This window comes from Mastigoproctus giganteus, chromosome 3 (genome assembly GCF_048544385.1).
Source record: "Mastigoproctus giganteus isolate SK-2022 chromosome 3, ASM4854438v1, whole genome shotgun sequence".
NCBI lineage: Eukaryota > Metazoa > Arthropoda > Arachnida > Uropygi > Thelyphonidae > Mastigoproctus > Mastigoproctus giganteus.
Genome location: NC_143577.1, coordinates 18,644,103 through 18,666,559, shown reverse-complemented (window position 1 = coordinate 18,666,559; position 22,457 = coordinate 18,644,103). Strand labels below are relative to the sequence as shown.

The 22,457-nt window shown below is 37.6% G+C and overlaps 1 protein-coding gene across 1 annotated transcript in view; it reads left to right on the top strand.

The window, feature by feature from the left end:
• Positions 1-22,457, top strand: part of Cdc7 (Cdc7 kinase) — a 66,085-nt gene that overhangs the window by 8,282 nt on the left and 35,346 nt on the right. The window contains exons 2-4 of the mRNA XM_090369872.1: positions 1,783-1,890; positions 5,408-5,491; positions 19,987-20,122. Coding sequence (XP_090225998.1) covers positions 1,869-1,890; positions 5,408-5,491; positions 19,987-20,122 — 242 coding nt within the window. The 5' untranslated portion in view covers positions 1,783-1,868. The remainder of the gene's footprint in view (positions 1-1,782; positions 1,891-5,407; positions 5,492-19,986; positions 20,123-22,457) is intronic.

Sequence of the window (22,457 nt, the reverse complement as noted above, 5' to 3'; positions counted from 1 at the left end):
TGATTCAAGTGATGCTATAGAAACTGTGATTCTTCTTTATATACTTTAATTTTAATAGTAATTCTGGAATACATTCTTTTATTGTGTTATTTCACTTAATGTTTTCTGTTTTGTCTTATTAAAATGCAATTTATGTTAGATATTGGTTTCAGATCTTTTAGTTGAAGGTTGGGGGATTTTCTTTATAGGAAATTTTTTCAGTTTAAAAAACAACAGTTCTCTGCATTACATTTATATGTTTGGTGTTCATGGATGCTTTGCTTCCTCTGCTGATAGTGAGAGAGCTTGGACTTGTGCTCTCTTTAGAAATGACATTTGTTATTTACAAATAAATCTAAAGTTACTAATATTGTTTTGAATTTAACAATATTGCCAGAGTGGCTAATTCACTTTAATTAAAACTTTGAGGTGCCACTACTGGCAGCACTACTTTGTAGTTTTTTTGTTGTTGTTGTTTTTAACACTGGTGAACTTGGTCTTAATTAAAAATTCTAATACATTACCACTAGAACCTTAAAATTTTTATATTATTTTAATTAATAGCAGGTACACCCCTTTGGTAATGCTATTTAATTAAAAACAATATGGTTAGATCTTGTGAATAACATTCTCATTTTTAAAGTAAGAATAAGCCACCTTCACTAGAAGGAATAAAGAATCTCCAGGCAGTAAAAACAGAAAAAGCATAGTGTTGGGAAGCATTCTTTTTCAAAATATTTCAATACCTGCATTGAAATTGTACCTGCTTCATAATCAAATATTTTTAATTTTATCCAACACAGAGAAGACAACAGAAAATGACTAATAGCATCCATTATGTAAGTGTTTGACATTTTGATGATACATGGTAGAGTAAGTTTACAACCATAAGAATTACCAATGAGCTGCTTTTAATGACTTGTTGCCGTGTCTTTATTATTATAAAGGGAAGGAAGGCTCTGGAATGGTATTCTGGCCATGGGCAATGGTGGCGCATTAGTAAAGGCATATGATGCAAGAAAGCAAGTTATACAGCAACAGCCAAAAAAAGGTTCCCATTTCACCCATCCATTTGCACTAAAAGTTTGTACGGTTCTTCTGTGAATTTATTTACGCTGTCAACGTCCACAGCATTTACACTTGTATTTTCACACATTTTTTTTGCCCATGTTTGAACAACAATTTCACCCATGTTTGGAAGACAGCTTCACCCATGTTTTAAGACAATTTACCCTTGTCTTCAAACCAATAAGGTCTGGCCAGGAGGGAGATTTGAAGATAGAGTTGGAATAAAAAATATTAGATATTAATGCCACAATATGCTGCTGCAAGGTTTCAGAAATGCCTTTAATTTTTAGGTAAAATATTCATTTCCTTCAGCTTATGAATAGGATTGTATACCTTTTCATTTTCACTGTTTATACTTACGTGTGGATTGTTCTATTTCCACTTTCTTTTGTAGATCTTTTGCACTCGAATGTCTATTTTTTCAACTTCTCTACATTCTTTCTTATGAAAGTGTAGTTTTTGAAAATTGCAACACCTGAAGACAGTAAAGTGTGATGTTAGCTAGGTTCTCTACCATATCATCCCATTTCTGTTAGAGTGTAATAGGTGCTATAGTAAATAATGCTTTAAATTAGCATAAAAAATCTGTGAGTATAATTAAAATCATCCCATAATTTAAAAAAGTTCATGCTGTTGTTTGAATGTTGCTTTTAAAATAGGTCTGTATATTCTTTAAGTGAGATATCTATGATATTTAATTTTATAGCATTTTTCTTTTCTTTTCTTGTTTTACAGTTGAAATGCAAAGATGACTATTTACTGTATTTAATAGTGACATGCTTACTATTAATCTTTAATGCTAAGTCTGTACAGTCATAAAAATGGCCCAGCAAGCTAAATTAGGTGAGCAAAATTCATATTGAAATATAGTTTGGAAATTCATTGTGTTATTTTGTTCAGGTTAAAACTTTGATATAATTTTATCAAAAGCAAGTATACTTATTATCAGGGTCAACAAATTTGTTCTATATTTAGCTGTGCCTGAAAAACTTAGCACAAATCCAAATAAAAAATTGATACAAAAATGCAGTCATACTTTAAAAAAAAAAAAAAAAAAAAAAAGTTTTTACTATACCTCTTCCTTCACCTTGTAGGGGAAGAGGTATAGGAAAATATTATTCACACCCTACTCAAATTGGGCCCAAGAATGATAGAACAACTTTGAATAATCTTTCAAATAGTTGCAAATTACATATGCTCACTAGAAATTTAACAGTGAACGACGAGGTGCAAGATTATTTGCTTAAAGAATGAGGTATATTTATTGTATGCAGAGATTACATTTGGAAATTAATGTAACAGATACTCATGATGCAGTTTGAGTAGAATCTTGTTTTGTTTTTTTTTCCCTCTACATATCACCACATCAGTATAATAATTAATAATGACAACAACAACATTGTATGATTTAAATAAGATATTGTCAGGAAAGTTGTGATCCCAAATAAATAGGTAGCATATCACTATAACCAGTTACAGGCTGTCAAGTGTTTCAAAAACCTAAGCAAACATAAACTCAGTTTATTGTCCGATTATGATCAATGGAAATGTCAGCATTCCACAACCAAGAACCACATCCCGAGCAAGCAGAATTAATAATTAAGCTTCCATCCAATAAATTTTTCAAAACCTATAAAATATTTCAAAATTAAATTACTGTTTGTTCTAAATGTATGCACACTTATCAAACTGTCCTCTGTGTGAAAATTATCTTGCGGTCCTTTCCCCATTTATCACTGCAGTGCATATGGGATGAAGCATATGTCTGGTTGTGCTTTTTATTCCATACCTATCGTTTTTAGGTATTTTTAGTACCTTTTATCACTGACTGAGGATGTTTGAAAGCCAAGGTTCATAGGTTACCAAACATAATTATTGCTGTTTTTATTTAGACTTGGTACATTATGGCCTAAGCTGCCAGTGTGCCATCAAACACTAAGCTAACCAATGAATATAATATGTTTTATTTATGAAAAATTAAAATCACTATTTTAATTTTTTGTTATGTTGTGCCACATTTTAGTTTTATGACAGCTTTTATAGTCTCACGAATTCAGTCATTGTAGGGGTTTTTTTTTTTTTTTTTTTTTTTCTTCTTCATTGTTCTATTCCAATAATGCTTCAACCAATTAATTACACTGCTACAAGTAAGTCTAGTGTAATTCAAGTTGCCTGTATTTTCAACATTCTTCTTCTGGTGTTATAACTCAGGGTGGGTCTTAACCTTCTCAACGATGTTCCACCAGTATTTTCAACATTAAAAACTTGAATTAATTCTGTCAATGTAATCACATTTAAACTCAAAAATCTTCATTTTAATTACTAAGCTTTCAAATGAAGAATAGAATCTCTTTTTTCTTGCAGTTAATGAATGGATTTTGAGGTAATTTACCTTAGAACCGACAGAATTCCATTAGGTCAGATATCCTTTCTTTCAGCAAGGCTGTACATGGCACAAGTAAAATAATGAAAAACAAATAAGGAACTGACCATTTCAAATTAATTACAGTGGAGCAATACTGTATTTCTGTGTCAGTGTAACTTTATTGTGTAATAACATCATGTATCTTCAAGTGCAAATAAATCAGCATTTATCTTTGAATTTAGAGTGGGGTTTCCTTACATTTCTTTAATATACTTAGACAAATAACTAAAGCAAAAAAAAAAAAATAATAATAATATTAATAATATGCAAACACTGATAAATCAGCATAAATTCTTTAAACAGTATAGACAGGTTCTAAGGAAGGCCCATGGTGCTCTATTGATGATTTATCTTACATTTGCTTGTAGAGATAAGGAGGTTGTAATCCCCCTCTATAAGGCAATTGTAAGACTGCATCTGGAATACTATGTTCAAGTAATGGAGACTGCATCTTAAAAAAAACAACATTGCTCTTCTTGAAAGTGTCCAGAGATAGGCAGTGCACCTGGTAAGATTCAAATAAGTGGGCTGCAGAGCTTGGAAACTAGGCACCTTAATGAAGACTTAATTGAGATGTATAAGGCTCTAAATGGTGAAAGTAAAATGAACAAGGATGAAATTTTCACTGTTATAAATCATTCTGGAACCAAGGGCCATAAATTAAAATTACAGGGGAAGAGGTTTTAGACTGGATTGCAGGAAGATTTCTTTTAGCCAAGAAGTTAATTATAATTATTGGAACAAGTTGCCCACATGGGTGATTGAGGCTTGCTGAAATTCAGAGTGCAGCTGGATAGATACCTACATGAGGAAGGAGTGAAATTGGTGGATTATTTTATTATTCATCTATTATTATTATTTTATTATTTATTTATTTATTTTTATTTTATTTTTTTTGACTGGTACAGCAAGAAAACTTGGCTTTCTTGCTCCATATGGCTAATACTAAATAGCTTAGTCTGACAACAATATACACATTGCTTATTGCGAACCAACCTACATTTTTCATAACAGCTGTTCTCTTCTCTGTTACATAATTAACATCACTTCTGACAACATCATGTGATTAATTGCTTTACTGTAGTATTGAGGAGAGAGGTATATCAAGCAATGAATTTGCACAGTAATTAATGAAACAAGTGCACAAGTACCAATGGTAATTCTATCTTGTTATTATTGAAATAAAGCATTATTTTATATTTAAAGTAAGCATCTCTTTTTTATTTAGAGTTTAATTATGAACACAAGGTAATAATGTTTCCATCATAACAGTCCTGTTTTTATCAAAACATTCAACAAAAATAGTGTGTATGACAAATATGGCATCAACAAACATCATTAAACAGCAAACAATAATTATAACAAGCTAAATAAATATGAGAGATTTTCAAATTCTTTGTGCTGATATCAAGATTATTCAGGTGTCTTCTAATCTCTTTTTGACATAAAACCAAAGATATGTCAAATTGGTATGAGATTTACTGAGATCATCAATGCAGGAGGGAAAATAAGATGTTTGTGTTTGTTTGTATCTCAGATGAAGATCCAGCATAACTGTTACAGCATGACTCTAGAAAATCATTTGTAGAATATTATGATATCAGAAAACTCTCTACTTCCATCATTAAATGTAACTATCACACAATGTGAGTGGTTATAAGGATGGGCAGAAGTTGTAGTTAATGGATTTAGCAAGGGACAATAAAGCCCTAATGTTATTAGTAAAAGAGGCAAGTTTTATACTCCTGATCGATCTCTCTCTCTCTCTCTCTCTCTCTCTCTCTCTCATTACAGGATACTTAAAACAAGGTTAACACATAAACACACACTCACAGTCAGATTACTGAAATTTTTGATTATCTGTAAATTGCAACTTTAATAATATTACAGAGATGGCTCATTTAGTATAAATTTATTTTATTTTTATTTTTTAAGATGTAGCCGATGACATTGCACGAATGTTGGATTATATACCACAAATTGGTGAAACTTTTGATGTCTTGGATAAAATAGGAGAAGGTAAGACTTTTGGAACTCATATATTCACTAATTACTGAACATCAAATATTAAAAAAAAAAAACGTTTTTAGAACATAATACGTGCATCGAAATGTGCAAACTAAACCAATCTATTTATTTTCAAATTGTAATAATCTTACAAAAATAATATGCACATTTAATAGCCAATTAACTGCAATTCTAGTATTTTCAATATTTATTCCTAATTTAGTTAATAGTTAAATTAGAATGAGTGTGGCAAAAGATTTTGCCATATATAAAGGCCGCTTGTTAATATATGTTATATAATTACACCATTAATCTTCTGTTATCATTTATACACGTACCAACTTTTACAAATTACTTGTAAGATTTATGGAAAACATCTGCCTGTCTTTTATAATTTTACTAGGTAATCTTGTTTTTTGGCATGTTCATATACACCGATGAGCTAAAACATTATGACCACCTACCTAATATGATGTTGGTCCTCCACCTGCAGTCAAAAGAGCTTGTACCTGGCTAGGCATGAATGCTACAAGATTTCTAAATGTGTCTTGTGGAATCTGGTACCAACACATAACCAGCAGATCCTTTAACTCCTGTAAGGTCTGTGGTTGAGACTCCATAGATCAGAGTTGCTGTTCCAACCCATACCACAGATGCTCAATGAGATTGATGTCTGGGGAATTTGGAGGATGGAAGTCTTCCTCATGTTCCACGAACCAGTCTTGGACAATCCGGGTGGTGTGGCATGGCACATTATCCTGCTGAAAGATGGCGCTGCCAGAGGGGAAGACCATTGCCATGAAAGGGTGTACCTGGTCAGCAATTATGTTTAGGTGGTAGACGTCAGAGTACCCGGCACATGGATGACTGGACCCAGAGTATCCCAGCAGAACATTGCCTAAAGCATGACACTGCTGCCACCGGCTTGTTTTCATCCCATGGTGCTTCCAGGCACCATCACTTCCCCAGGTAAACAACATACATACGTACCCAGCCATCCACATGGTGCAACAGGAAACATGATTCATCGGACCAGACAACCTTCTTCCAATCCCTCAAGGTCCAGTTTTAATGCTCGCGTGCCCATTGCAGGTGCTGTCGCTGGCGAACCGTGGTTAGCATGTGCACTCAGAGTGGCCTGCGACTACGCAGCCCCATTTTCAGCAGGGTTCGATGTACTGTGTGTTGTGACACAATACTCCCGTCACTACCATTCCAATCACTGGCAAGTTGCACCACAGTTGCCCTTCTTTTGCCGTGTACCATCCGGGGGAGAGCCTTCGAGCATTGATGAGCCGTGGTTGTCCAACACCTCGCCGGTGGTTCGTGGGTTTTCCCTCGGACCACTTTCGGTAGGTACTAACCACAGCTGACCGTGAGCATCCCATCAGCCATGCCATTTTAGATATGCTCTGACCCAGTCATTTGGCCATTACAATTTGGCCTTCTTTGTCAAACTCGCTTAAGTCTGCTGCCTTTCCCATCTGAAGAACAAGAGTAACACTGATTAACGGAGCTCAGTATCAAGTGTTTTTTATATTGTGTCCCGACCCATGCATGCGCCGTAGTTCACCTGCTGTTGCTTCGATTTGCATAATGACTGGCTGGTAATGTTTTGGCTCTTCAGTGTATTGAAAACAATAGGTGCATATATGCATATGCACCTATTGTTTTCACCCATATGTCCATTCATCTTCATTTAAAAACTTTACTCCCAGTGGATGATTTTCATGAAATTTTATATTTGGGCTTTTTTAAAATTATTTTTTAAGCCATTCCAAATTTTATTAAAATCAATAAAACAGAAATCTAGCAATTTTTATTATTATTTTCTTCTATACAATTTGTACATAATATAGAAATTCATAGATAAAATGTTGTTATTGAAACTCGTGAACATGGTGTCACTTTTGAAGAGAGATATATATATATATATATATATAAGTAATGACATTAAAAAATAATAAAATAAATAAACATGAAGTAATCATTAGAGGCAGTAAAGTACAAATCCTCCACATGATACCCAATATATTACTGAAATTACGTATTGAAAAATTAATAGAAATGCCTGTAATATAGCAAAACTGTAGAGCAAAAATTTAACTTAAATCTAACAATTAATCTTAATTGGGAGGGTAAAGAAGGGGTAACAAGACAGAATCTGTAACTGAAAGCCTCCAAATATAATTTAGAATATAATTTAAATCCAATTCAAATAAATCCATTTTAGAATTTAAAATATAGAACCAATTGTATAACAATTTAGCGGCACACCTCTAGTAATAACAAACAAAATAAAATAAATTTTTTTATTTTATTTTGTTTTAGTAGTTTGATTAGTCTCTTTTGGTGATGTTTCTTGGAACTGGTACCTTACTGGGGGGGCACTAAATTGTTATACAATTGGTTCTATATTAAATTTTAAAATGGATTTATTTGAATTGGATTTAAATTATATGGAGGCTTTCAGCTACAGATTCTGTCTTGTTACCCCTTCTCTACCCTCCCAATTACGGTTAATTGTTAGATTTATGTTAAATTTTCGCTCTACAGTTTTGCCATATTACAGACATTTGTATTAATTTTTCAATATGTAATTTCAGTAATATATATATCTATTACTGAAATATATATATATATATATATATATATATATAGAGAGAGAGAGAGAGAGAGTAGGACAGGAAAGTAGTAAATATTATATATTTTTAATTAGCTAAGTTTGTAATTTGTAAATGGCTAAGTTTACAGAATGTAAAACTGTAGAGTTTATTGTTTTCTATAAAGTTATAATCTTAGTAATTAATTGGTAAGGATATGATAACTGTATTTTTATTTTTCACTTCTATTAATCACAGCGAAAGAAAAAATTAATTTAGTTTAGGGGGAAAAATTTAATGTATCTGAAATGTAATGCACTGCATACATTAACTGTCTTCCCCCCCCCCCGGTTGTGTGTGTGTGTGTGTGTGTGTGTGTGTGTGTGTGTGTGTGTGTGTGTGTGTGTGTGTGTGTGTGTGTGTGTGTGTGTTTTGATAAACAATTATCAATGAAGTCATGATTAATATAAGTTTATCAATGTGAGCTTCAGAGTCTCCTTTAAGTTTACTTGAATGGAGAGGTCTGAGTTCATACCCTGCTGGAAATAGGAGGATTTCTTAAAGCAGTCTTCAGTCAGAGTTGTACTTTACATGAACTTAGTGGGAGTAAATTTTTCCCAGTGAGTTATTCTGAGTTTAGAAACCAACATTCAATTTTTTTTTATCCCCTTCAGAGCCCTATATACCTCAATTGGCTACCTCTCTCCCTTTCCAAAGATGTCTAGGTGCCAAGATTTATAGCCTATGCCTTCTAAACTACTCCTGGTAAGGATCATTAATCTGTCATTTGTCATAATACACAGATGAAAAGATGGAATGAATGTGATCAAATAAAAAATAAAAAAAATTTACACTTCTATTACAATTGCTATGTAATAGAAGTGTCTGGGACTCAGACCAGAGCAGCAAAGCAAAAGGCTCAAGCTAATGGAAGTGCTGTGGCTCAGAGCAGAACTGAGGGGGGCAGTTGTCCTCTGACTCACAGCCTTATAAAATGCACTGTTTGCTTGATGTTTGCAGAGCAATCGGGTACGGGACTTGATACTGCCAAGGGGGATGTCTTTGTGTGTGCGCGATGCAAGGAGTGTAACGATATCAGGCAACAACTCGGCGTTCTTTTGGGCCTATATGAGAGCTTGAAGGACAGGGTGGATGCCCTCGAAGAAACTAAATTGAGGGGCCCATCAAGCTCTCAGCTGCCCACATCAACGCCAGAGCTTGCACTTGGGCATCGCGTGACACAGAGACAACCCCCAAGGCAGAATGCGCTGGTCCCGAAGGAACTAGTAGTTGTTGGTGACTCTATTGTCAGGGAAACGGGGAACATGCTTTGTAAAAAAGATAGGTGGAACAGGACCAGGGTATGTCTGCCAGGGGCAAAGGTTGATGACGTTGTAGAGCGAATATCATCTTTTAAGGGCACAAAAGGTGATATAGTTGTACACGTTGGCACTAATAATATTAAGAGTAGGAGACCGGCAGAATTACTTAACAAGTACAGGTCACTGTTGAACAAAAGCCGAGAATTAGGGTTGAATTTGAAAGTGTCTGCAATTCTGCCCAGACACGATAGGAGGGAGTATATGATGAGAGCCTTGTCGATCAATTCGGCCCTGGAAAGATTGTGCAAGGCTCAAGGGGTAGAATTTTTTTCAGCCTGGACTGTACTTGTTAACAGGAGAGATTGCTTCTACATGGATGGGATACACTTAAATAGAAAGGGTGCAAGAATATTTGCTGATGCTATCGAGGCAGTGTTAGGTGGGTCGGAAAACTGCTAGCTTGGGGGGAGACAAAGACCAATAGATTGACAGTAGCCACTGGCAGAGGTGAAAGAGATTCTTGCACTGCTTCTATTAGAATGAGCAGAAGCCTGAAAAACAAGATGCATGGTATTTCAGAGACTGCTGGGAGCCATTGTGGTACAAGTAAACACATGGGTTGTGTTAGGGTAGCTAAGAATAGAAACAGGTGCAGGTATACTTGCGTGTACACCAATGCTAGGAGTTTAGTAAATAAATTTGATGAATTTGAGGTATTGCTCAAAACATCGAAGGCAGATATTGTTGGGATATCAGAGACGTGGTGTCACACAGATATAAGGGATGCGGAACTGGAATTTGGGGAGTACAACGTGTACAGAAAGGATAGACAGGATAGGAAGGGGGGGAGGTGTTATGCTATTAGTTAAGAAACACATAAAAACCAAGGAAGTGAAGCCAGTCGACATCGCTGGACAGTGCAGTGTGGAGTCAGTTTGGTGTGACATAAGCATTGGGAGATCAAAATTGAGAGTAGGAGTGTGCTATAGGCCTAATGACTCTGATGAGTATAATAAGGAACTGTACAGGGAAATAGAGTGGGCCAGTAAATCAGAGTGTCTTATAATGGGAGATTTTAATTTCCCAGATATTGACTGGAATTTGGGGGCTGGATACTCACACACTAGCAGGGCTTTTGTGGATTTATTGGATGATTGTTTTCTACATCAGCATGTTCGGGAGGCAACTAGAGGGAGTAATACTCTTGATTTGATTATCAGCAGTGATTCTTCATGCATTAAGAATCTGCAGATAAATGAACCACTAGGTGGCAGTGATCACAGTGTGCTGAAGTGGGATTTACTCAAAGAGGTAACTACCATTAGGGGTAAAGGGAAGGGTTATTGCTTCCGTAAAGGCGACTACGATGGACTGAGACAGTATTTAAATTCTATACAGTGGGACCAACTGATGATGTTACCAACAGCAAATTCAAAATGGGAAGCATTCAAAGAACTTATCTTGGAAGCTACTAGGCTTTACATACCAACTAAGAAATATTGTTCAAGGTTTAGGCCAAAATGGATGTCAGATGAACTAATGAGGCATATGGCAGAGAAGAAAAATGCATGGGATACTTACAAATTAACACATGACACAGAAGCCTATGATAGATACAAGTTGATATGCAACCAAGTTACAAAGGAGGTTAGGCAGGCGAAGGAAGATTACGAGAAATCCTTGGCAAGGGATGCAAAGAAAAACAGCAAAGAGTTCTTTACTTATGTAAACCCTAGAAGGAAAGGGATGAATCAGATTGGTCCACTTGATATTGATGGGTCAAGTGTTGATGATCCTGCTCAGGTGGCTAACAAACTAAATGAATATTTTGCATCGACATTCACACATGAGGAGTTATTCAGCGAGGGGAATGCCAGAGGTGTATTCAACTCTAGCAGTAAGTTACAGAATCTTGAAATAACTGGGAGTAAAGTGGAGGAGAAACTGTTGAAGATAAACACAAGAAAGGCACCCGGGGTGGATGGGATCTATCCAGTTATATTAAAGGAGGCAGCAAAGGAAGTAAGCAAACCCTTAGCCATAATTATGAGAGCTTCCTTGGACTCAGGGGAGGTACCCATAGACTGGAAATGTGCAAATGTGACCCCAATTCACAAAGGAGGATCAAAGGCTGACACAAGTAATTATAGACCTGTGAGCTTGACTTCTGTTCCAGGAAAATTAATGGAGGCACTGGTTCAAGACGCACTGCAGGATCATTTAGACAAGACTTCAGTTATAGCTCAGACACAGCATGGTTTTGTTAAGGGGAAGTCTTGCCTGACCAACTTGATTGGATACTATGATGCAGTCACAAAAGAACTGGATGCAGGGAATAACTTTGATATTATATACTTGGATCTTAGAAAGGCTTTTGATACTGTTGCACATGGAAGACTGCTACACAAATTGGAGCAGTGTGACATTGGAGGCAAATTGCTGCTATGGATAAAGGGGTGGTTGAGGGGGAGAAGACAGAGAGTGGTAATCAATGGACACTGCTCATCGTGGACTGATGTTATTAGTGGAGTCCCTCAGGGCTCAGTGTTGGGTCCATTATTGTTTTCTGTATTTATAAATGATATTGATGATGGTATATCGGGATTAATGTCCAAGTTTGCAGACGATACAAAGGTTGGCGGGGTTGTCAAGGGCACTACTGACACTATGCTTCTGCAACAGGATCTGGAAAGGTTGAGCAGATGGGCTGAGAGGTGGCAAATGAAGTTTAACATTGACAAATGTAAAGTACTACACATGGGAAACAGCAACCCCAGAGCAACGTATCAACTCTATGGTACAACACTGACAGTGGTAGAGAATGAAAGGGACTTGGGGGTGGTTGTGCAGGCAGATATGAAGTTCTCTGAGCAGTGCAGACGGGCTGCAAGAGTAGCTCATGGAGTATTGTCAATGATATACAGGAATTTTTCCAGCAGGGATAAGGAGGTGATTATTCCATTGTATAAGGCGATGGTCAGGCCACACCTAGAGTACTGTATACAGGTCTGGAGGCCTCATTTCAAGAAAGATGTAGAGCTGCTGGAACGAGTACAGAGAAGGGCAACAAGATTAGTGAATGGAACAAAGGGGTGCTCTTACGAAGAAAGGCTTAAGTTTTGCAAATTACAGTGTCTGGAGACTAGGCACCAGCAAGGTGATCTGATAGAGGTGTATAAAGCCTTGAATGGTTTAAGCATGCTCAATGCTGATGGGATTCTTCCTCTAGCTCAGAATAATCACCTGAGAGGGCATAAATTCAAATTAAGGAAAGACAGATGTAGGATAGACGTGCGGAAATTTGCCTTTAGCCAGCCGGTGGTTGGTTGGTGGAACAGACTTCCATCCCTTGTGGTGGAGGTTGATAGCCTAAATAAGTTTAAGGCTCAGCTGGACAGGTATTTTGAACGAACAGAGGGGTGAAGTGGAAGTGGTTTTTTTTTTTTTTTTTTTTTTGGCTGATGCTGCATAAGCTTGCTTTCTTGCATCAAATGCCTCTACTAATGCTAATGCTAATGTTCAAAGAAGGAAGGGTGAACCACTCAGGATTTGGTGTGGCAGACTACATTTGAAACAAAATTTTGTGTGCCCACATTCATCATATTGCAAAAGAGAGGACTCCATAATGAATGTATGTGTATCCCTTTATTGTAATTAATACTGGAACCCACAGTAAAAATATGGAGCTTCAAGCCATGAGTGCAGGTAGAAATTGTGCAAGTGGTCAATCACTTCATCATTACTATGGAGGTTGAGCTTGATATGCTGCTAATTCCAGTAATGCTCAGGGCAGAACAAGCAAAATTAGCAGTGGTCCTACCAATTAATGAAGGCTGACACATTACATCCTGAGAGATTGTGTGGGAGTAATGTTTTCTGCATTGAAAACAATTTTGGACAATCCAAAATACAGAAAATTGTATGCCTGGTGGGTTCCACAAAAGCTGTTGCCAGATCATAAGGAGCAGAGAGTGCAGGCTTGCGAACCATTGGTGAAGATTTTTTTGTTACTGGAGATGAGACTTGTGTATGTCACTATGAAGCGTTGTCACTCTACAGACTGCCAGTTTGGCAGTCTATAGAGTGACAACACAAGTATTCACCAATAAAGGAGTTTAAGCCTCAACATCTGCTATAAAAATCATGTTTTCTTTTTCTTGAGACAGAGCAAGTGGATTTCCTTGAATGGGTACACATTATCAATTTGGCTCACTGCATGGAGGCACTGAAGAAGCCAGAGATACAAATTGCAAGAGTTAAGAGGCCAGAGAAGAAAGGAAAAATTTTCCTTTAGCATGATAATGTCAGCCTCCATACAAGCACCCTGTAAAGAGAGACTATTTTGGAATTCGAACAGATTGTTCTTTCACATTTCCTTCTCATACAGTCCTGACCTTGTGTCATTAGACTCTTACTTGACCCTATGAATGCTTGCCTTAGTGAAGGGGGGGAATTACTGATGATGTCATTGAAGTTTAAACCTCAACCATCTGCTATAAAAATCATGTTTTCTTTTTCTTGGGACAAAGCAAGTGGATTTCCTTGAATGGGTACACATTATCAATTTAGAGTCAGGGGAGGTCCCCATGGACTGGAGACCTGTTAGTTTAACTTCTCTGTTCCGGGGAAAATAATGGAGTCACTGTTTAAAGAGCTGATACAGGATCACCTAGACAAGACAGCAGTAATAGCTCAGACACAGCATGGGTTTGTTAAGGGGAAGTCTTGTCTGACCAGTTTGATTGGATACTACGATGTGGTCACAAAGGAACTGAATGCAAAAAATAATTTTGATATCATATACTTGGATTTCAGGAAAGCTTTTGATACTGTTGCACATGGAAGACTGCTGTACAAATTGGAGTGTGTGTGTGTGTGTGTGTGTGTGTGTGTGGGTGTGTGTGTGTGTGTGTGTGTGGGTGTGTGTTATGGAGGTTTAATGGCGCATAAGCTGCTGAGGATATAGTGCGCCTTCAAATTGGAGTGGTATGGCATTAAGGGCAATTTACTGCAATGGATAAAGGGATGGGAGACTGCAGAGAGTGGTAATAAATGGACACTGCTCTACGCGGACTAATGTTATAAGTGGAGATCCCTGGGTTCGGTGCTGGGACCATTGTTGTTTTGTGTATTATCAACGATATCGATGAAGGTATATCAGGCTTAATGTCCAAGTTTGCAGATGATACAAAGGTTGGCAGGGTTATTAATGACAGTAAAGACAGTATACTACTCTAACAAGATCTGGAAAAGTTATGCAAATGGACTAAGAAGTGGCAACTGAAGTTTAATATTGACAAATGCAAAATACTCCATATGGGTAGCAGTAACCCACGAGAAACGTACCAACTGTGTGGTACTACACTCAGGGAGGTAGAGAATGAAAAAAGACCTGGGGATAATGGTGCAGTCAAATATGAAGTTCTCTGAGCAGTGCATATGGGCTGCCAGAGCAGGTCATGGAGTTTTGTCAATGATATATAGGAATTTTTCTAGCAGAGAAAAGGAGGTGATTATCCCTCTGTATAAGGCAATAGTCAGGCCACACCTTGAGTACTGTATGCAGGTCTGGAGGTCTCATTTTAGGAAGGATGTAGTTGCTAGAATGAGTACAGAGAAGGGTAACGAGATTGGTGAGAGGAACAAAGGGGTGCACTTACGAAGAAAGGCTTAAGTCCTGCAAGTTGCAGCATCTGGAGACTAGGCACCTGCGAGGTTATCTGATTGAGGTGTATAAGGCCTTGAATGGTTTGAGCAGGCTCAATGCTGAGGGGGCATGGATTCAAATTGAGGAAAGACAGTTTTAGAACAGATGTATGGAAGTTTGCCTTTAGCTAGCGGATAGTTGATTGCTGGGACAGACTTCCATCTTGTTGTTCTTGAAGTTGATAGCTTAAATAAATTTAAGGCTGAATTAGACAAATATTTGGAGTGACCAGATGGGTGAAGTGGGACGGGTTGGGTTTTTTTTGGCTGATGCTGTATAAGCTTGCTTTCTTGCATCGTATGCCTCAACTAATGCTAATGCTGAAAGTTGCCAGGAAATGGCTCTTGGAGGCTGAAAGAAATTTTTATGAGGTGAGGATGCCAAGGGCAGATGGAAGTGGACAAAATGTATACAGAGCAGAGGCAAGTATGTTGAAAAATAAATGTAAGTACTTAAAATACTTAAACAAGAGGAAACCCCAGGGGCTCACATCTGGTGAGTATGGGCTTGGCAAACCCAGGGTCCTCAGCTGGATATCATCATTCTTCTCTTTCTTGGTGATTCCCTTCTACTTCTCTCTCTCTCTCTCTCAGGATAACTCAAGAATTTTTTTTTTTTTTTTTTTCTTCTTTCTTTTTTGGCTGGTGCAGCATAAGCCTCAGGCTTCCTTGCACCATACGGCTAATAATAATAATAATAATAGAATTAAATGTATAATTTAAATTGGCATATCTGAAACAGTATCCAAAAAAAAAAAAAAAAATTTTCAGAGCAACATAGTATATGATGCTAAAATTGTTTCTCTCTATACATTAAAAAAGTTTTCCTCCTAGTGATGTTTATTTGAACCAATGGGAGAAATGGGCGAGGCAATATGTCACTACAAATGCAGTTAATTATTGACAACTGCCTCCATAACGTTCACCAACCTCATACACGTTTCGCTGTCTAACATTTGATGTTCTTTTGTAAAGTTTTTTTTGTATTTTAATGAATATTGTATATTTGTAAATATTTACAAATAAACAATATTTGTAAATATCTCTTTCGGATGCAACAATATTCCTCCTGCCTTATGGGAAACAGAGGCAAAAGGCCTTTTCCTAAGTGACCTATGTGAACGCAGGTAAATAATTACATAGTGATGTTTATTTGACTTGAAAATGCCGCTAACTACAAATGCACAGGTAAATAATTACATAGGTCATTTCCTGATTAGGTGTCGATCACATCGACAGTGTTTTTTTTATCTGGCGGCACTGGGAATTTCCCCCAACTCCGCATTTTTACTCTGTAAGTATTTTATTTTACTTTATCAAAAGTAGAATGTAATACTCTGCTTAAGGCCAGGGTATGTGTTTTGTGAAGTATTAGTGTGGGTTGTGTTGTTCCTTGGGCCACTTTGGGGGTACTGTGGAGAGCCCTTAACAACTCCAGTTTCCGTCACTGCCACAGGGAGGTGGGCCAGGGCACTTTAGGAGAAAAGAAAGCTCTGGCGAGGTGAACCTTGGGGTAGCCTAGGCATCCAGGAAGAGACAAAAAATAATAATAATTGTAAAGGAGATAATGGGAAGATATGAAGAGGGTGGGCTAAAGGGGGTAGAGAACAGAGGAGGCAGTGTTGAGACACTCGCCTGATTTAAAAGGGGAGACAGTAAGGGGACCCCTGGTACAGGATGTCCATCCTGGTCCAGAGGGGAGGTTGAAATTTGGCGGTGGGGTGAGCCACTAGGCAAAAGGGGGTAGGGGCCACACAGAGTGAGACAAAAGGGGTTGGGTGAGGGAGATTCAACCACCCCAGGTAGTAGGAATAAAAGAACATAGGGAAAGAGATTCCTATTGGTGGAGTGTGCTTTTTGCAGCTCTGTCCCACACTAGCCTGGGGGTTACCCTAATGACCAGTGTCAGCATCCCACACCATGCCAGCTAGGAAAAGCTACAGCATGGTGTCAGCTTGGATAACCATGAGGACCCTGAGGGCCTGCATAGCCATCAGTCTATCTGAAGAGGCTAAGATAGAACATGCAATTAATAATAACTTGCATTCACTCAAAATTCACATTATTTTACTTTTTATAGTTTTTTCTTACACTTTCTATTTTCTTTTATATATTAGATTAGATATATATTGGGTCAGGTGCCACCGGCAGTTTCCCACATCTGTGCCATATGTGCTCTGTGATGGAATGCAGAACAACTGCAAAGGCCAGAAAAAGTGTAATGTCTGGTTTATGTAGTATTGTGTTTTGTTCTGTTGTGTCTCTCGCTGCTTGGCCGCAGGGCTCTTAGTGGGATCCTGTGTTGCCCTCCACCACCACTGGGAGGTGAGCCAGGCTGCCCGTTATACTCTGGCTGGTCTCTGTAAGAGTCGCCTAAGCTTCCTGACAGAGACCAAGTAAAAAAAACTTTTTGTTGAAGAGAGCACACTAGGAATTAGAGTAAGAGTAGAGTGGGTCAGAATGTAGGGGTAAGGAACAGAGATGGACCAAAGTGAAGGACCCACCCTGTGATTTAAGGTGAAGTGGGGAGAGGATATAGGGAATTAAAGTCACAAGGGCGGGTGCCCCCGTATGAGCGTAGTTGGCCTTGCACTCTGAAGAGAGATCCTGCACTCAGCAGAGTGCCAGAAGCATAGATCCCACACCCACAAGGGTACCAGCATAATCCTACCCCAGAGTGGGGTTTGCATGATAGCTTGGTTGCTAAAATTTCCTGCACACTAGGAATTAGAGTAAGATGTGGGTAATGCATTTATTCTACCCCTATTGAGGATTGCAATGGTGGTGGAATGTTCCGGTTAGACCTGTCATGGGTGTGATAAACCCGTCTGGTGTTAACAACTGCCTGTGCAAATTGTGTGAAGGCTGCATGAGATATTTCATCATTTATGAGGATGTGCTCCTGTTGGCAGGGGTTGGATTGTATCTCAGTGAAGAGTCATAGGCAGTAATCATCATATGAGGGGCACTCGTACATGACATGGGCCCCAGGACTCCTCATCTCCACAGTGACAGTAAAGATTGTTTTTGATACCGAGTGCTGTTAACTTTTGCTGGAATGGGCCGTGCCCAGTAAGCAGAAAGGTTGCCTGCAATCCAGGTGAATACCAGGGAGGAGGCTTGGGATAGGAAAGGGCGATTGTGGGGAAGAACTTCTTAGTTACTTCTCCTTTATTTGTGGCATTCCAGGACTCCTGCCATACACGCTGCAGGTGTCTGGCGATATGCCTTTTTTATTGCTTATGGTCATTTGTGAGGTCCAGATGCAGATCCAGTAGTTGGGTGGGAATACCTTTCTTGTGGCACTGGTAGAGGCCTCTTTTCAGTACTTGACTTGGGGTGCTGACTGTGAGGCATGCCCTGGTAACAGACAGAAGCATGAATCGAGTTTACGCCTGTTCCACTCTAGTGCACCATATGGAGGTCCCATAGCAGACAATCGGTATGAATACCATTTTATAGATGAGAGAGAGAGAGAGGGCCTTGTGCTTCAGACCGCAGTCAGCCCGGCTTATTCTTCTGATCGTGGCTGCATATTTTCTTATTTTAATGGCAAGGTACTTCAGGTGAGGATGAAAGGTGAGGTTTGCATCTATGTGGAAGCCTAGGTATTTAACTTCAGTATGTTGTTTATCTTCATGAGTTGAGGGTTTGTGGAGTGAAGTTTCCTTTTCAACAGGATGGACTTCGTTTTTTCACCCGAGGTAGATAGTTGGTGCAGTGAGGCCCAGTTCTGTAGCCATCCGAGAGCTCGATTTGCTTTCACTTCCAGTCCATCTCTTGTGTCAGAGTGTATTACAAGAGCAAGGTCATCAGCGAAGGCCAGGGGCAAGGCCCCGCCGAGATCCATCCCCAGGAACTCGTGCAGGACAATTGACCACAGGAATGGTTCCAGAACAGAGCCCTAGGGGCAACCCCGGTTAACGCATCTGGAGACTCTTTGATATTTGGTTACAATTGGTTACAAGTTTCCTACATGGTTCTTCTGTGTTGTCTGGTGCATTAGATGTCGATCAGTGCATTTTGACAGGTGTTTCTTCTACATAGAGATTGTAGGAAACTCCAGCTAGCCGCAGCCTCTTAATAATGCTGGGCCACCACAGCTGGTTGAAAGTGCCGGCAAAATTCACCATAATGGCTAGGGTATACATGTGCTGCGTTTCATTGGCTTGGGAGATGAGCTTATGGACAGCGTCCTCAGACCTGAGACCCATCTTGAAGCCAAACTGCAGTGCTGAGGTAAGTTGTTTTCCAGTGTGTAACAGTCAGTAAGGTGGAAGAGGAGTCGTCGTTCTTGAAGTTTAATGAGAACAGAGAGCAGTGCTATTGGCTTATAGGAGGTAGGAAGATGAGTCGGCTTTTCGGGATTTTTAAGTATTAATTTGAGCGTAGCTTCTCTCCAGGTAGCAGGGAAGATGCTGTCAGCCAAGCATCTATTGAAGAGACTGAGTAGGGTGGTAGGATAAAGTTCTGCAAATTTCTTAATCACGTCAACTTCAAGGAGGTCAGAGCCAGGGGGTCTTCCCTTCTTTCATCTTTGCTAGGGCTAGGTTAATCTCTGCAAAGGTAAATGGTTCTTCTGTGTTGTCTGGTGCATTAGATATCGATCAGTGCATTTTGACAGGTGTCTTCTACATAGAAAAAATTTGACTTACTCTGTCATACCTCTACATATTACGTAGAAAAGCATACACTGGGGTTGGCGAGCAAAGCGAACAGGGGGCATAGTCCCCTAGTAATAGATTAAAAAAAATAACCCTGTATAAGATAGCTTTTCTGTAGTTGTTTTCATTTGTTAAATTTTAAACTATATCTTCTAAATATTTATAAAAAATTTTCTTCCTTGTATTTTGCTCACTTTTTTTTTTTTTTTTAGGTACATTCAGTAAAGTTTACAGAGCTAGAGTTAAAGGAAGTAATGCAAGTCAACAGGAATATGCACTAAAGTACATTGTGCCAACTAGTCGGCCAGCTCGAATTGCTAGTGAATTGAAGTGCTTGAAAGAAGTTGGGTAATGTTCAGTTATTCACAGATTATAATATTTATTTTAATTGAAATATTTTATTTATTTTTATTGAGTTACCAGTAAAGATCACATTCCTGATATTTTGCTGTGTAGATGATGCTTATTTGATTTAAACTGTAAGTAGTATTTCAGACGAACTCATCATATATCTTTTTTAAATAAATTTTTGTACAATTTATTTAAAAAGAAATTGTATTTCATTGTTCTGTGGTTAATTTATTTAATTTTAAACTTTATTCTCAGTGACAACCTGTCTCATTCATATCCAAATCTTCACTTCAAATCCTCTACTACCCCCCCCCCCCCAAATCATAGTGGGATTTGATTCTTTTGGCTAATTGTGATTAGTCAACTTCAACGTGTGTGTGTGTGTGTGTGTGTGTGTGTGTGTGTGTGTGTGTGTGTGTGTGTGTGTGTGTGTGTGTGTGTGTGTGTGTGTGTGTGTGTGTGTGTGTGTGTCCTTGCATGGTCAGATTTTTTGTTTTAATTTTGCCTCTATCATTTGTTATGGTTCCTCTCCCTTCCTTCCCCCATTCTGAGATTTTGAACTATTGTTAAACTTCTTTAATTCAAAGTTTAAAAGACTAGAATATGTCTGTTTAAATTTAAATAGGTTTGAAGTATCTGTACATGATAAGAACATTAGCATTAAAGAGAAATTTTTAGTCAGATGTGCTTATTAACTCTGCACTGAATTTTCAGAGTTCTCATTTAAAATGTTAGGAATATTTTAGTTTTGTTGTGAATAGATAATTAACGTGTTAATATAGTCAATATGAAAAAGATAATCGTTTGTGTGAGAAATTCAAGCAGTTTCTTGCACGTGATAACATATTTTTAAGTTTTGTTTTTGTTGCCATTATTAATCATACAGCTTTATGTATGAGCTGTGCCTTAAAAATAAGTGCTGTGTTGCTTATTTTGTATAATTGTATGTACCTTCTGAAAAGAGTATTCATTATTTTGGAATATTAATTGCTGTAAATTTGATCCACGCAAAAAATGTGATTTTTCTTTTTTTGAACTGTCACTTATTTGGCGAACTTTGCAATTTAACATAGATTGCTCTTGCAAATTACAACTGTGTGAGCCAATGACAATTTGATGTCACTTTAGAACAACTAGAAATATGTTGGATTACAGTTGTGGAATTTTACTTTGGTTGTGTGAAATTAAATTTATTTTTTGTATGTATAAAGCTTGCTATTTATGGAAGGGATTAACCACAGGAGCTGCTTGAAAGAAAAAAACAAAGATATCCAACTATACACTAAAATAAAGCATAACCAAAAATTTGCAGGTCATTAGAATTTTCCAATATGAATGTGGAGAGAGGCATGCAATGAGGTGTGCAATAATTTTTTGTATCTTTTGCCTTTTAACTTGACTTACCAAAGCAGTATTGCAAACAAGAGGAAAGCAGCTTCCATGATTAATCTCTTCCATAAATAAGCAACCTAATTTATACACAAAAAATAATTTAATTCCACACAACCAAGGTAAAATTTTCACAATTGTAATCAAACAATATTTTTTTTTTAACTGTACCTACAGACTGAATGTTTTCCTCTTGACTCTCAACCATTTACATAAATTCAACTCTCGCCAGTTTATGCAAGTTTGCCCAACTTATGTAGCTGTAATTTGCAAGAGCAGTCCATGATAAATTTTAAAGTTCACTCAGTAAGTGCTAAAAGAGAAGAATGCCACTTTTTTGGATGTATTATAAGTATTAAGCAGCAAATAATCTCACAAAATATGGATACACTCTTAGCAGTTAAGAACAGTTATGCATAATAAACAACATAACTCTTAATTTAATGTGCTGCTTATATATATCAAGCTGTTAGACTATTATGGCAGCAAAAATTAAACTCAACAGTCTTTGTTATTATGTGTGAGAAATTAAAAAATATTTTATATACCTCAATAATCCCCCCCCCCCTTGAGTTTGAAATCATTATTTCTCTAAAGAACATTCACTGTTATTTTCTTTCATATTGGGCACATACATGCAGTGACTTAAAGGAAGACATATGTTTTGTGTCATTAGCGAATAGTGTATTTTGATGTGAACAAAATGGATTACATGTGCACACGTAGTGTGATTAGGGGTATGTAAATTCCTCATGATTCTGCTCACAATTTTTGAGGAAGTGAATAGAAATGTAAAATTTAAAGACATCACACATCCTGTAGAGTAGCAAATTTTCATTATAGTTCTATCAATGTCATTATAACGATGTAGTTGGCTTTGAGAGCCTTTTAGAGTTAGACAAGCCATTTGCAAGTCATGGGGACCAATTCAGATTTCAAATTT